We start from the raw sequence: 15260 nt of genomic DNA, 5'->3' as shown, positions 1-15260 counted from the left end.
GGAGCAAAGTTAAACAATATTTAATGGACGTTAATTTGGCTTTATGATATTTTATCTAAAAAGTGTTTATAACACATGCTTACAGTAATGAAAACGTGCACGAGCTCCAATATTCATAACTATCATTCATAACATATCATCCACAGGAATGTACTATTATTACATTTGCCAAATAAATATGAACGTTTCCAGTAAATGTTAGGGAATGTTTTTCTTGTTGCAATTTATTTTATACATATAGCAGATATATATAATGACATAAGAACATTTTAAAATGAGATTAATTTACATATTTGCACTAAGTACTAAAACGAATTAATTCCAGTAATAGACAGCAAATGAATACTGTATTTTGATGAGATCTCCAAAATACTATGCTCACATTCAAAATTCCGCTAGATTCCAAAAAACTTGACAATACTTCCGCACCCGTTAGTTATTGGTTAATGCCAGCATTGTCACGCCCACGCAACCCAAGCGGGACCAATTAGCTTTTTCGCAGCGCCACCGCAGCTGCGCATGCGCGCTTTCCAATTCTCTCTCTCACACGTGTTTCCCGTGCAGACGGACGCACGCGGAACGGTAAGATGGCGGCGGACGGAGGCCGAGCTGCGTTACCCTGCGCCTTCAGCCCTAAATCACAACAGTTTCTGGCTCTCTGCGCGCAAGACGGGAGACTGCGAATTTGGAATACCGAGAGCAAAACTCTGCAGCAGGAATACGTGCCTTCCGCGCATCTGAGCGCAGCCTGTACATGTGTGACATGGGGTCCGTGCCGAGCAGTTCAGGTAACGTTAGCACACAGCATTCGGGGGGCAGTCAGGGGATGAGGCCTATTATAACACATTGCACCATTGCTGTATATTCAGCACATTTTATTGTGTGTTTTTCATGAATGCGATCATAAAACTGAACTGAGGGTCATCTAGGAATGTCTGTTATGCCTGTGTTATAACTGCGCTCGTGCAGTGCGCTGCGCACATGTTGAGTGTGGCACATGTTCAGAAACAGGCCGCAAGTTCCGCACACCAGCACTAAATCAAACACAAAACATTTTTAAAGCTCTACGCTGATGCTAGAAGGTCGTTTACTTGCCCATATATTACTCCTACACTTAGTTTTAGTCTTCTGTTGAGTGTCTGTGGCTAATAACATTGGTAGAATAAGTCGATACTGGCAAAAGTGATGGTTTTGAGTAAGTTGTTCTGTAACAAAAATCATGTCAAGCGTGTGTTCGTGTTACTGTACATATGTTGTTTCAGTAATCCGCGTTTTATTTGGAGTGATTTGTGTGAAATAACGAATGGTCACATGGCGCTGGTAAACGCTATTTCGTAAACTTTAACTTGTTGCTGTCTGATAAATCAAAGATCAGTGTCTAACTATTTTAATACGATGAAGATGATGGTTAATTCTAGTTAGTAACGCAGAAGTTGACTGGTCAGCTTTGACAAGTAACTATTGCACTATTTGACATCTAACTAGTTACAGACAGCAAATTCTGCTTTATTCGCGTCACCAATGTGTTTTTCACTTGTTTCTGGTGCTGGTTCAAAGATTTCCAATTATTCGACATTATTAGTAGTGACTAGATGTTATGAGAAGTTGAAATAGCTTGTCTTTATTTTACAGTATGTGCCCTTGCACTGTACATACCCAGGAAAGCACTCTTATGTACAGCTCTTGAAATATTGAAAAGCTTTAAATCATAATATTATTTTATTTGCAGACAATAGCTCACTAAACATATATTCAGTTGTCTTCTGACCATAAATATTTAGGGGAAATTTTAAAGTTTTGCATGTATACTTAACATTACTTGTATAAAACTTGCAATGCAATTAAACGTTATGCTCAGTTAAACTATCTAAAAAGGGTAAATCCATATTAAAGATAAAACCTTTGAAGCGGTCTCTTATTTATTTTTCACAGCTGCCTGTTTATGACTATAAATTAGGCATTGGTTCATGTTAATACCAAGGTATTTTTATTTCGACTATTAAAATACTGTAAATGTATTTAAAATTTACTTCATTTTGAGTACAAAGTATCAAAGATTTGTCTCCAATATCAGTGTTTATTTGTTGTTTTCTGTACTGTAAAATTACAAGTGCAATTAAAGTTGTTGAAATAAAATAGATATTAGCAAGTATTTCATAACTTAAAATGTCTCTTAATGGGTGATGTGGATTAAAGTTGTTTTATTGGAAATTAATGAACTGATCTGTAATGATTTGAAATAGACAAAAACTATTGTGGAACTTTAATAGCCAGAATTAACTGTGTTTTAATGATAATGTTTTCTTGTGTTCTAGGAGGTGCCTCAGAGGAAGAGGAGAAAATGTGATGCGGCTTCATCAGCTGAGCAGTCAGATCTGTTGGCGCTGGGCACTGCTGCTGGCTCCGTCCTCATCTACAGCACATTGAAGGGAGACCTGCATTGTACTTTGGTGAGAATTCGTGACCATTCATTATGGTTTTCATCACACGCATCTCAAAGATTTGAGGGGTTTTATTAAAAAAAAATTCAGAAAGAGAGAATCAAATTGCAAAATAACAAGATTCTTAAGGGATAAAGTAGGTAATAGATGTTAATGATGATTTACCCTATCAGGATGGAGGACACAGTGGGCCTGTGAACAGCGTCCAGTGGCATCCAGAAGACTCTGTGTTATACAGCGGTTCAGATGACACCCATATAGCCGAGTGGGACTTGAAAACAGGGAAAGTTCGCTGGTAAGTGTTTGATGTTTGACCAGTGTGGGTATCTTGCTTTATTCATGTTGTTTACCCCTTGTGCATTGTTCAAATGAATACCCTTTCATTATGTTAATGGCTGTTTTTGCCCCATTGAATGTCATTTTAATGAATTTTTTTTTTTGGAATGCAAAGCCTTGACAGCATAAAATAATGCATTGTTGGTGGTTTTTCCTTGTTGGAAGAGGTAAAATTTGTAATTTTATGGTTGATCATCAGTTGGCCCCATTAACCCATTAGATAGGGCTTTGCAAAAGTTTCTGGCTTTTATATGGAGTTCTATGGAATGTTTACTTACTATGCTTACTATGTTCTCAGAGCTGAAGTGCTTATTTAGATTTTCTCAGCCATATCAAGATAAGTGCACAAATGTCTCTCTCTTATAACACGCACATAGTACTCTGTATAAAAGCCAGAAAAAAGGCCCAGTCCCAATTCTGCCCCTTAGCATTTCTCTTTACTTCTACCCGTCGTTTTGCATGTTCACATGAAGGGGTTTGGTGTCCCAATTTTTTTGGCTTCAAGGCATAGGGCTAAGGGAAGGGCTAGATAGCTTTTGAAACTGAGATTTTCAATCAGTCAGGAGTCAGAAGACGTACCAATTTAATTTTTCTTTTTTTTTGCCATTATTAAGACTTTTACAACAAACAAATACATTCTTAACAGCATTTGCGTTTTACGGTCATGCTTTAAAAAAAATGGTTTAAAAAATTTCACGATCCATAATAATAACTTGCGTATAGCAGTCCCACAACATACTTTTATATCTGTCACTCTGACACTCAAATACCCCGTCAAAAAAGTAATGGCTGAGTATTGTCTTTTTACAGTGTCTGGTGTAGTGTTAATGTTGTTTTCTTGTTTACATTGATGAATATGGCCACAGTGTAAATGCACAGTACAGTTATGAGCTTATTGTCACATTATATGGTTATGACAACATGATATCGTTGCCTTTGATAAATTCCTGATTGTAAGTACCAAAAAAATAATGCACCTGCAATAACTACAATGAAGAGCTCACAACGACATGTGATGATGTGTTAGGGTGTTGTAGTGGTGTCCATTTCTTACAGGTAAATTTGAAGCCCTTCCCCTTTACACTATATTGCAAGGGGTAGGGGTAAAAAAATAGAAATGGTATTGGGCCTAAGTTTTTTTTTTTTTATAAATCTTTTTGCAACTGATGATCAACAGCAATAGTGACAAATTTGACCTCTTCCCAACAATGAAAACCACCAACAATCAAGAATACATAATAATATGGTGGCACTGCAATTTAAAAAAAGCCAAAATGAAAGTCAATGGGGCAAAAACAGCCAATACCATAACAAATGGCTAGTAAAATAGTGTATTGTTGAGGTTTTGAACAAAGCATTTTCTCAAGATACGTTTCAAAATAAGGTGTCAGTAAAATCATCCTATTTGCTGAAACACAGAGAAAGTTGTGGCCAAATTAAGAATTAAAATGATGATTGTAATGAATGTTTTCATCAGAGTGGATGGCTCTCCAAGAGCATGCAAGGGTTAACTGCACATGTTCTGTGTTTAGCAAATGGAAGGCAGACAGATCTGCTATCAGCAGCCTGTGTATAAGTCCAGATGGAAAGATGCTGCTCTCTGCAGGAATGACCATCAAGATGTGGGACCTGGACACTAAGGAAGTGTACAGGGTGAGACTGAGCTCTGTTCATACTGACAACCACAGACTAGTCACGAAAAAAGCATCAGATTTAATAATCAATCTTCCCAATCTGCAGAAATTTACAGGTCACTCTACCATGGTCACGACTCTATGCTTTGCCACCACACGACCTCCAGACAGCAATGGGATGTATTTCCTTTCAGGAGCCGTACATGACAGACTCCTGAGTGTGTGGTATGTTACAGCTTTACTCTTTAACATGGGTGCACAACAATAAAATCGTAATGATTTTTTAATGGTTTGTGTATAGTGTGGCCATTTGAGGTGATTAGCTTTGCCTAATAATGTTTTGTAGCTACAGTAGGTTATTTTAACGTAATGACAAATACTACAGAAATTAAATAAGCTTGAAAGAAAAGCACTGCATGGTTTTTCTGTATGACTTATTGTTATTCAAAATAAAGGTACAGAAGTGATAGACAAATAAGCAGTAAGAGATTTTTTTCTTGTTTTGTTTTAAAGAGATCATTAAGTATGAAATAAAATTTCCAATGATCTTGTTTAACATATAAAAAGTCATTGTACTATGATCTTTGACCTAGCATTCTGTAAGTTTTAGAGTTCAAAGCTTTCTTGTAACCTAAAAATTTTTAAATCCAGGCCACAAAAATGTTTAAATTGCAGTTATGAATTACATAGCAATTTTATTGTCTTCATTACAAACATGCACAGTTTAAAAAATATTTTAAATTATAACTCATTCTTGATGTGCAGCTAATCTTGGAGAGTTAAAACAGGTCTTTTAATCACAGTTTCTTTGCTAATCCTGTTTTGTGCACATGTTTATACGCATTACTTTGGAGACCTGTTGATAAGCGCCTGTCAATTGGGTGGGGAAACATGCACTCCTGTCACATTGCGGTGGGCATAAAGATCGCTGGGATTTTATCGTCAAGAAAAAAAAAAAGAAGACTTGTTTATATCACTTCAATATGACTGTGGACACACTATACCTACACACAGTTCTGTCCAGGCTGCTTCCAAAAGTTGATTTTGCATCATAGGTGCCTTTTTATTAATGCTATAAAATGTCCTCTTCTACATTATTTCCTCTTTTGTCCCCTCTTACCTCAGAGTGCCTCAAAATGCTTTTTGTGATCTTAAAACTGTATGTACGCTGTACAGGATGTTTGAGTCTTGTTTCAAATCTACTTTTCCTTTGTCCAAAATAGTTGGAGTTCTAGGAGAAAGTTGGGACTTGATTTCAGCACTGCGTTTTTGTTATCACACAATGCTATTTCCAGTGTAGACAGAATCACTGATTTATAATGTTCTGTACTTAGGCCCTGTTTACACTTGTGCGTTTGAGTTTTAGAATGAAAACGATCCACATCCACACACTAGCGTTTCACCCAGCGTTTCTGAACAACTCTCCGTCTACACCAAAATACTGAAAACGCATATCACGTGACCACACACACACTCTGGCATGCGCTGCAGCATATCTACCTGTATGAGAGCTGTGCTTGTCGGACTGTTCATTAAGGATCTACCGCTGGATCTAATACCACTGTATATGTTAAACGTGATATTTAATTAATCTTGTCTATATCTAACAACGTATTCCCCGACTTTGGTCTTTTGAATCTATTACTTGTTCTCAGGTAACGTGTTTTGGCTGAGCGCAAAAATAAGTTAATAATTAATGTAACCATATACATTCTGTATATTGACTGTTTGCTTGCCTTTATTTCCTATAGTGTATAAACTTATTGTACGTTATACTTTTATAATGGCCATTATTGATTATTAAAACTGATATTCAGCAAAAGAGAGGGTATGTTTCATATTTTCAATAAGAATGAAAGGAGGCAGTAATTTTAGAGGCTTTTTGTTATAAATATGCACGCAGTGAAGATGGCGCTCATATATGCAGCACGATGCCTCAACATTTCTGCTGTCTGTTTAGTTGTTAATATCAAAATAAAAATAGGCAGTTCATTATATCATGTTTTCATTTTATTGTTTCATTTTATTGTTAAGAAAGTGAAACAACATAGCCAGTGTGATGTGAGTGAGGTTATAAAGTACACTGTTCCCTTTGAAGATTTACCCGACATGTCCTCGGGAGTCTGTTTTCCAAATCAAACTTGCAAAGTCTGAACTTTCAAGGAGAGGATGCAGGACTGAACTGTGTGTAGGCTACTTAATATTGAGGAAAAGCCCCAATAAGAGAGGTGAATGTCTGCAGCCCCGCCTCCATTTCAAATGTCTCTGTTTTCCCCCAACAGAGACGGAGCAGCAGCGTTTTAGAATGAAAATGGCCTCTCCAGCGTTTCCAAAACGCTTAGTTTTCGCCGATCAAACTCCGCCGTTTTCATTTTAAAACGAAAACGCATTAATGTAAATGGGGCCTTGGTCTGTTATTCTAATTCAGTGAATGAATTAAGAAACTTGTCAGAATGGTGATTTAAAGTGGGCTCAAACTGAATAGTTGGTTCCTTCTACATTAGGCCATAAGTGAACCTTAGAAAAAAACAAGTCAAATTTAAAATCGGCTTGTTGGCAATTAATAAATCACATATCTCTGACCAAAAGAAAGCTGCTTCATGGTATTGTCAGTATTGTTATACTCTAAAGGTGTGTGCACGCCAGGATGATTTCTCTTACATTAATATCTGCCGTTTAAAGTCTTGACTAAAAGTCTGGTACACTGGCTGTAGTACAAACAACTTGGTGACACTGGTCTGTATGAGCATACCTTTATATGGATAAAAAAAGATGCATCGAGGGAAGATGAACATGGAGCTGCATGTTTCATTAGGTGTTATAGTAAACATGACAGCACCTCAAAGTCAACAAGAGGGAGTTATGAAGAGAAGTTGCGGATCACATAGGATTTGATGGTGTGTTTCATTTCACATAATTTACTTTCGTGTCTCTTAAGCGCCATCTAATCCCAGGGAGAATTTTTGCACAGTATGTTCACCCCCGGTGAAAATCGTGTGTGTCTGTGTGTGTGTGTGTGTGTGTGTGTGTGTGTGAATGCTGAAGAATGTCTCTGCTGGTTTGTACAAGCCTTATGATTATGGAATTGTGAGGATCTAAAAACTGCTGTTTTTTTCTGGTTGCCTTTGTGCTCCTCAGGCAGGTACGGTCTGATGGCAAAGACAAGAACTCTGTGGTGTCTTTTACCCTGACAGATGAACCCCAACACATAGACCTTCAGACATCCAACAGCAAAGATGAGGTCAGGATCTTTTTCGCATTTCTTTGAATCATTAGCCCTCTAATCTGAGTTAACAGTCATGTGCATATGATTTTGACACCTCTGTGTATTTTCAGGCTGTGCGGTTAGCAGTGGTGTGTAAGGATGGGCAGCTTCATCTTTTTGAGCACTTTTTGAATGGGTGAGTCTGTGCTTTTCTTCATGTATATCAGTGTAAATATTTCTGGTCTTTAAAACCGATTGTACTGAAGCTGATGTTGATATTTGTCTCCCACAGGCAGTGTAAGAAGCCACTGTCTCCAGCGTGTTCCCTACAGGTGTCCACTATGAAGGGAGAGTCTCCAGTGCCTGTGCCTCTGCTGGCAGCTTCTCTGTGTGCAGACAGACAGAACCTGATGCTGGCGTATGGACATCACCTGCAGCCTGTCATGGAGAAAACCGTGAGTACACCAGAGACTCGTGTTCGATTTCAGTAGGTGATTTAGTTGGTCAGTTGTACTAACATGCCATGTTTCTTCCCCCAGCCTTTTAACACATCAGAGAGACACACATGCTTGAACCGAGATGTACATGCCACACTTTCTCTCTCTGTAGACACGACTGTCTCCAAGGTAAGACTTGCATGTATGCTTTTTAATGTATATTTTACCTTTTTGAATGATTAAATATTGATTATGACATCATTATTGACTCTGCATACTTTTAAAACGATGAACATTACAGAATTTTTGTTCTGCATAATTATTATACATGGTGTTATTTACAAGTTACGTGACTACCCTGATGTTGTACGTTCATCATATTTATTAGTCAAACTGCAGTACAATGTGTGTGAACTACAAATTTAACAGACGTAATTTAAAAAAATGTTTGATCACTTAAACTTCAATCATCTTAAAGTGATTAAACATTTTTTCTCAAATAAACACTATATTAAAAGCAAGATCAGCCTTATGTTCTGTTTGGCATCTTAAGAAACGTTATTATTATATTCTGAAGTTCTTACTAAATATATTTGTGACATCCTGATTCACTTTTTTTGGGATTAAAAGTCAAAAGTATGATTTTTCTTTAGTCAAAATGAGGACATCAAATATTCTTCACAATGAATATATATTGTCTGCAACCTGTATCTTCTAAATCACTGGCATGCCATTACTTAAGAATGATTACTTGATTTACTGCACTTATTTGGACATTTTCCTCTAGGTGAAGACACCAGTTGTTCATCAGCAAAGCAGAGTTTTAATACCAGGAGTTCCAGGACACAAGGCACCAATTAAGTTAACTCCCAATGAAGGAGAGAAAAGGAAAAAAGGAGCCAGTACCACAGAGGTAATGCCACATTTTTTCACAGCTGCCATGGATGTTTGATTCTTTGATTTTTAAATGTTAAACCATAAAACATCCATTTTGACAGAAATATACAAAGAAAGACTTCTGAAATGCCTCTCTTTTAGTGTAGATTTATAAACAGTTGTTTTTACAATCTTTTGAACCATAGCATGTTTAAATGAGACCCCAGTGTTTCTTCTAGAATTTTTTTTTCCAGCTGTGATGTTAGGCCTTTTACACAGATCTTCCAACTACCCATGGCATCATTTCAAAGACAAATGCTGTATATAAGCTGTAATCTAGCCGTGGTGGGACTTAATTTGGTGTGGCGCCGTCTGCTATTCGTTTTCACCTGCTGAACATTGTCATTGACAATTGTGGAAAAGAATAATCTATAAGTGTCATGATAAACTGGGAGTTTAACTGCATGCGCTGTGTGACTTGCGTGCACGCGACTTTCCTTCGCCGCCTCTTGAGGGTGGGCCCACGCGGGTTTGCTATGCCCTGGTCCCTATAAACTGAATGGAGTAGGAGCAGACAGTTATGTTTTGTTGAATATGTTGCATATAAGGTTTGTTTTAAAATCGGCCAAATTTTGTTATCCTGCCTGTGTCGGATCAGATTTAAAACCGCCTAATTTGGCAGGAAACCGCCCAATCTGGCATCACTGGAAATGCCAAACTTTATTCTCTTTGACATGTTCATTTTCCAATTTTTTTGAAAGACTTGCAGTTAAGAAAATTCAATTACAATTTGTGTAAAATGCTTGTATAGTTTTTTTAACATGATAATCCTCTCTATCTGGCTGTAGGTGTCTATCGAGGAACGGTTGGAGCAGATTGAGTTGAGTGCTGGAGGGAAAGGTGCTGGTAAAGGCTCGTCCTCCCTGCAGACGGACAGTTTTGCTGTGCTGCTTGTCCAGGGCTTGGAGAGCAAAGATGAGAAGATCCTTAATGTAAGTTGCATTACAAAAGCGCTTGTTGTAACCAATCAGAATTATGAAATATAGGATGTAAACTCTGCAGGGTTTGAAGTGTGCAGTTACGTGTAAAGTTAGCCGGTTATAGTTGTTCATGTACTCACTCTGATTTGTTTCATTGTAACAGAAAATATTTCAAACCAAAAAAGAGACATTGATCAAGAACACTGTTTCTCGGTTACCACCTCCTGCGGTCCTGCCATTGCTGGAAGAGGTTTGTTGTCATTTTGATATCGTATTATATACATACATTCATACATACATGCATGTTAAGCTACTTTTGGAAAGTTTTATTTGGCATAAATTGATGAGTCATTTAACGCACAAAAACATTTAAAACATTGATTTAAAAAAATACTACGTACAGGGTGTCTGGGTGGTCTTAATGTCTTAAAATTCAAAAACTAAATTTTAGGCCTTAAAAAAATCTTAAATTCATAGAAATATTGCTTTGAAGGTCTTAAATAATTTTAAACAGGTCTTTTAAAGAGTTTTTTTAAGTTAGTATGTATACAACTAGGGTCTGCTTGTTTTAACACATTATTATGAATATGTGGCTAAGAAGTAACTCATTAGAATTTAGTTTTTGATGGGGGAAGTAAAACAAAAATCTGCTGGGCCATTAAAATAATCCTTAGTGTTAAGCCCTATATAATCTGAAATGTAAATCTTGATGCTCTTAAAAAGGTCCTAAAAAGTCTTAAATTTGACTTGGTGAAACCTGCAGGAACCCTTTACATAACAGCATACTAAAATGATTTCTGAAAAAAGGTTCTTTGTTATGAAGAAAATCAATTGTAATTGATTATAATTAATTAAATAGCTGGTTATGATGTATTTTTAATTTAATAAATACAGCTTTGGTGAGCATAGGAGATTTATTTTAATAATATTAAAAAGCACTTTGTTTTATTTTAATGATTTTGTGTGATTTTTGTTTTAGCTCTCCAGAAGACTGCAGGGACATCCATACGCGTAAGTCCCTTCTGTTCATTTTTTTAGGGTGTCAAATCTGAACTTTTTGTAACACCTGATTTTCGTTTTTCCGCAGGGCTTTGCTTATAGTTCATTGGTTTAAGGCTGTACTTACACAACACACATCATACTTGTCTTCAGTAAGTGTGTTGCTGCCATTTCATCTTTGTATCTATGGTAGATTATATCATGTTTTTGTGTCTTGCTCATTTTGTGTGTGCATCTCTTTTCCCGTCAGTTGCCAGATCTAGTGTCTCAGTTGGGCTCAATCTACCAAATGATCGAGAGCAGGGTGAAGTTATATCATCAGATCACCAGACTCCATGGAAAACTCTACCTGCTCATGACACAGGTGAGCTGATCAATACAAGCAACCAGAACACATGAGTTAAGTGCAGCATGCATTTTTTTTCTGGGCTAATGTTTATTTTTATAAGTGTACATTTTTTCCTACTAGGTGGCGACAAGCAACAGTGCAACAAAAGTTGGTGAAATTGATCACACAGCAAAGCTGGTATATGAAGAAGGTAAAGAGTTTTTATTTTAAAGGAATTAGAATCTGATTTAAGTACAAACATTTCTGACACAACTAAAAAAATATAATTGAAAAATGTTATCCTCTTGAAAATTGACAAGTTTTCACTACCAACTATGGTGCTGGCCCTTATTTTCTCTCTGAAGAAACTGAGAAATTGTAAAAGAAATTGTGAAATTTTGGAGTAAATTGGGGAAGAAATCTTGAGAAGTAGAATGTAGACAATGCATTTGAATGATATATTCAGAATGAGACTGCTTAAACTAGTTTTAGATTAAAAGCATTAGAAAGGCATCTGTTTGACATGTTTCTGTGTGGTTGACAAATGCATATTGACTTTCATTTCTGCATGACAGTACCAGTATCAACAGAAAGAACATGAAATACAGTGGTCCCTCGTTATTTGCAGCAGTTACATTCCAAAAATAACCTGCAATAGGTGAAATCCACGAAGTAGTCAGCTTTATTTTTTACAATTATTATTTAAGGCTGTAAACCCCCTCACTACAAAGTCCAAACAAATAAGTGCAGTATTATAGAATGAACCCAAAGATCAAAACCATTTGATCATTATTTATTCTGTAATGGCGTCCTACATAGACGTAAATTAGCGTTCCTTTCAAAACGCAGAACATCATGTGCTGTCAAATTAAATGAAAAACAAATCAGCGAAACTGCTAGCCCGCTAAAAAGTGAACCGCGTTATAACAAGGGCACCACTGTACTCCAGTTTTGGAATCTTTTTTTTTTTTTTCGATCTTGTAATTCTGTTTAAAATCTGTACAATTTTTTATATATATATATAATTTTTCCTGTCAGAAAATTTAAGATGGAATGTTTTGACTTTATCCTTAAATGCTGATAAGGTAATTAAATACATAAAAATCTCTCTTTCTTTTTTTTAACAGAGTCTTCAGAGGATGAAGATTCAGGAGATGAAGGTCGTCCTGAGGATGACTCTGATGTAAGAGAGTCTCTCTCTCTCTCTCTTTTCCGTTTGGTGGTATTTTCGAGGTGCATGGTTTAATTATGTTGATTTTTGTATTTTCAGAACTGGGAGGAAGACGAGGAGTCAATGGAGGTGACAGGAGACAAAAAGAACCACAAAGAGGGCGAAGACCAAGATATGAACGATGAATCAAAAGCAAATGGAGACTCAGATCTGGACCCTGAAAATGAGAGTGAGGAGGAATAATACTCAATCAGGCTGCAGGATTCAAATAAAAGGACCCTTACATTTATATATATGATTTTGTTTTACTTTTCATTTTATTGTAACAAAACAAAAAGGTGAAGTTTTATAGATTTTCGATAACCATTGCGGCCTGGATCTGTGGTTGTCCTATTTTGAACTGTTTTGACCCAGACTGACAGCCCAAACAAACACATTCAAGGTCCATTTCAGTCGCTTTTCCCTTGATTTGGAAACTGCCTCTGTTTTGTTGCCCGTCGTCTTATGGGATTCTCTGTGATTCCCAAAATCTGCATCTCCCTGCACGATTACATTCTTAATTGGGCATCCCATGTCCACGAGGCCCCATTATCTGACATGATCATGATTATGCTCATCATCAGTGTCCATCTTTAATTTATCTGTGGTCATTACACTCGCTGTCACAGTCATTTCTCATGTCTGACTTCTGTGTCCTGTGTGTGATTTGAGAAGAGGAATATTACACCCTCTGCAGTCATGACTCGGTTCTCAGTTTTGAGGACAAAACAATGTGAAGCTTTCCCATTTAAACAAATGCCCTAAAAACAGTTGCAGAGGTGTGTATGATAATTATACAGTGGTTGCAGTCAACCAGAACTTTTCATGCAAACAATATATCAACAACTGTTGTACAGTTTAAATAAAATAAATACTGTTTTTGTTCTCCTTGCTTGTTTACTGGATCTTTTCTTCAGTACTTATGTAGATCTAAAGATGGATGGATCCATTCATGGAGATTATATAGTTATACTTACTGTGAATCCATTCAGTTAGAGTAGTAAATGTTCAAAACATGCACTGTTAAAATATAGATTCTTATTTTTTTGTTATTAATATAACGTCAGTTTTAGCTGTAAATAACGCACATTTTTCTCTAAGACGACACTTTTATCAACTTACAGATCCTATTTAGTCTTGCAATACTGTTAGATGGCAGTTTTTGTAAATGGGGATAATTACATTCACAATGAACCTTCAAAACGTTCCTTGAAGCGCAGCATCTTGTGTGTTATGAAGAGTTTAGATGCAAAACCCTCTAAATGCTGTTTGATATTTTCTTCTAAGATGAGCATTTTATCAGGCTCCTGTCAGTAGGCTCTGTGATTTTACTTTGAGTGATAAGTTCTTTTCATTGCATTTAAAGAGAAATAATTAAACAAACATGAGAGGCTAAAAAAAAAATGCTCATTTTAGGAGGAATTTTCAGATGGCATTTAGAGGCTTTTGCATCTGAACTCTTCATATCTCTCTCTCTCTCTCTCTCTCTCTCTCTCTCTCTCTCTATATATATATATATATATATATATATATATATATATAGAGAAGAGAGAGAGAATTTTTTTTTTTTTTCGGTGATTAGTCATGTCTAGATCGTGCAGATATCCGAGTATTGTTGAATGCGTTAATTATATTAGATTTCCAGCTTGCTGTGTCAATGTACTTTTACAGCACTGGGCACATGGATTTGCCAATGCACCTTTCACATTATGTGGAAAAAAAATAATTACATAAAGATAAAGTTTTAAACATTCACAGGTTTTAAACCTGTTTGTTACAATTGTGAGTTTTAAACTAAATGTAATAACAATATAAAAACAAATTATTTTATAGTTGAAAACTAAATCATACTTGAACACATTAGGTTTTTTTTTCATTTATAAAATAAACAGAACTTGCCTTATTTCTGGGCTTTGCTTGTTTGCCCACATCGGTCTGCTGCATTGAGGAACAGGTGATAATGGTCAGGATTGTTGAGCCATTAGTCCTATTAGCATATAAGTAGAGGACACTATTTAGTTGTGTGTATTGTGGAAAATGTGTGAAATCTTTAAAATAAGTCAGTATGTTTGGGATTCATTTTTTTAAAAGATTATTTTGCTTGAAAACAATGAGTGTTTTTTCCTATTTAGAATGCCCCTGTGTTATGATTTCACACACATTGTGGAGTATTAAGACTGAATATGACTACAATGATAAACAATTTAATCACATTTTGTAAATTCAGTATGAAGGTTTTACATGTGAAGATGCAAAAACCTCTACTGCCATCTGAAATGTTTTTTTAAAATGAGCATTTTTTCTAAGCCAGCAGTGTTTGTTCAGTTATTTCAATAAAAAAAGTGAAATTGTTAAACTAGAGACTGAGAAAAATGCTAATTTTAGAGAAAAACTTCAGATGGCACATTACACTGCTTTTTCATAAAAAATTAACTATGATTATCATTATTGTGTGCTGGTTTGTGTAGATACACAAGAAAATTTACAGACTAAAATTACAAGCACATTGTAAATTAATACTTGTAAAAATACAACACAACTGTAATTATTTATTTACAGTGTGCTTGTAAATTTACAGTCAACCACAGCTGCCAATTGCTGTAATTTTTACACTTTTACACTATTTTACAATTTTACACTATTTTACACTATTATTACACTATTTTACAACGTTATGAGCCAATATAAGCAGTACCACCTGTAAAGGACCCTTAGATGTTGTTTACATGTGTTCAATGAGTAAAATCACTGTATTTCTGCTCACCCAAAGGTCAAAAAATAATACAAAAAAAAAAAAAAAACTGCAAAAACAGA

General features: G+C 36.0%; 1 protein-coding gene across 1 annotated transcript; it reads left to right on the top strand.

Moving 5' to 3' along the window:
• The first annotated feature begins 552 nt into the window (after positions 1-552).
• On the top strand, positions 553-13334 carry wdr43 (WD repeat domain 43). The gene is made up of 18 exons (XM_056477305.1): positions 553-788; positions 2316-2450; positions 2615-2736; positions 4310-4430; positions 4518-4636; positions 7550-7652; positions 7748-7812; positions 7909-8071; positions 8156-8242; positions 8841-8966; positions 9778-9921; positions 10073-10159; positions 10889-10920; positions 10997-11060; positions 11159-11272; positions 11378-11447; positions 12364-12419; positions 12507-13334. The coding sequence occupies exons 1-18, from the start codon at positions 588-590 to the stop codon at positions 12648-12650; spliced, it is 1953 nt and encodes a 650-aa protein (XP_056333280.1). The 5' UTR covers positions 553-587; the 3' UTR covers positions 12651-13334.
• The last annotated feature ends 1926 nt before the right edge of the window (positions 13335-15260 follow it).

The sequence above is a fragment of the Danio aesculapii genome, chromosome 17 (genome assembly GCF_903798145.1).
Source record: "Danio aesculapii chromosome 17, fDanAes4.1, whole genome shotgun sequence".
In the NCBI taxonomy this organism is placed as follows: domain Eukaryota; kingdom Metazoa; phylum Chordata; class Actinopteri; order Cypriniformes; family Danionidae; genus Danio; species Danio aesculapii.
This window is presented reverse-complemented; position numbering and strand designations above follow the sequence as displayed.

Coding starts and splice junctions, on each gene's coding strand:
- wdr43 (XM_056477305.1), top strand. CDS start 588: ATGGCGGCGGACGGAGGCCGAGCTGCGTTACCCTGCGCCTTCAGCCCT. Junction 4,637..7,549: donor GACAGACTCCTGAGTGTGTG/GTATGTTACAGC, acceptor TGTGCTCCTCAG/GCAGGTACGGTCTGATGGCA. Junction 7,653..7,747: donor CATCCAACAGCAAAGATGAG/GTCAGGATCTTT, acceptor GTGTATTTTCAG/GCTGTGCGGTTAGCAGTGGT.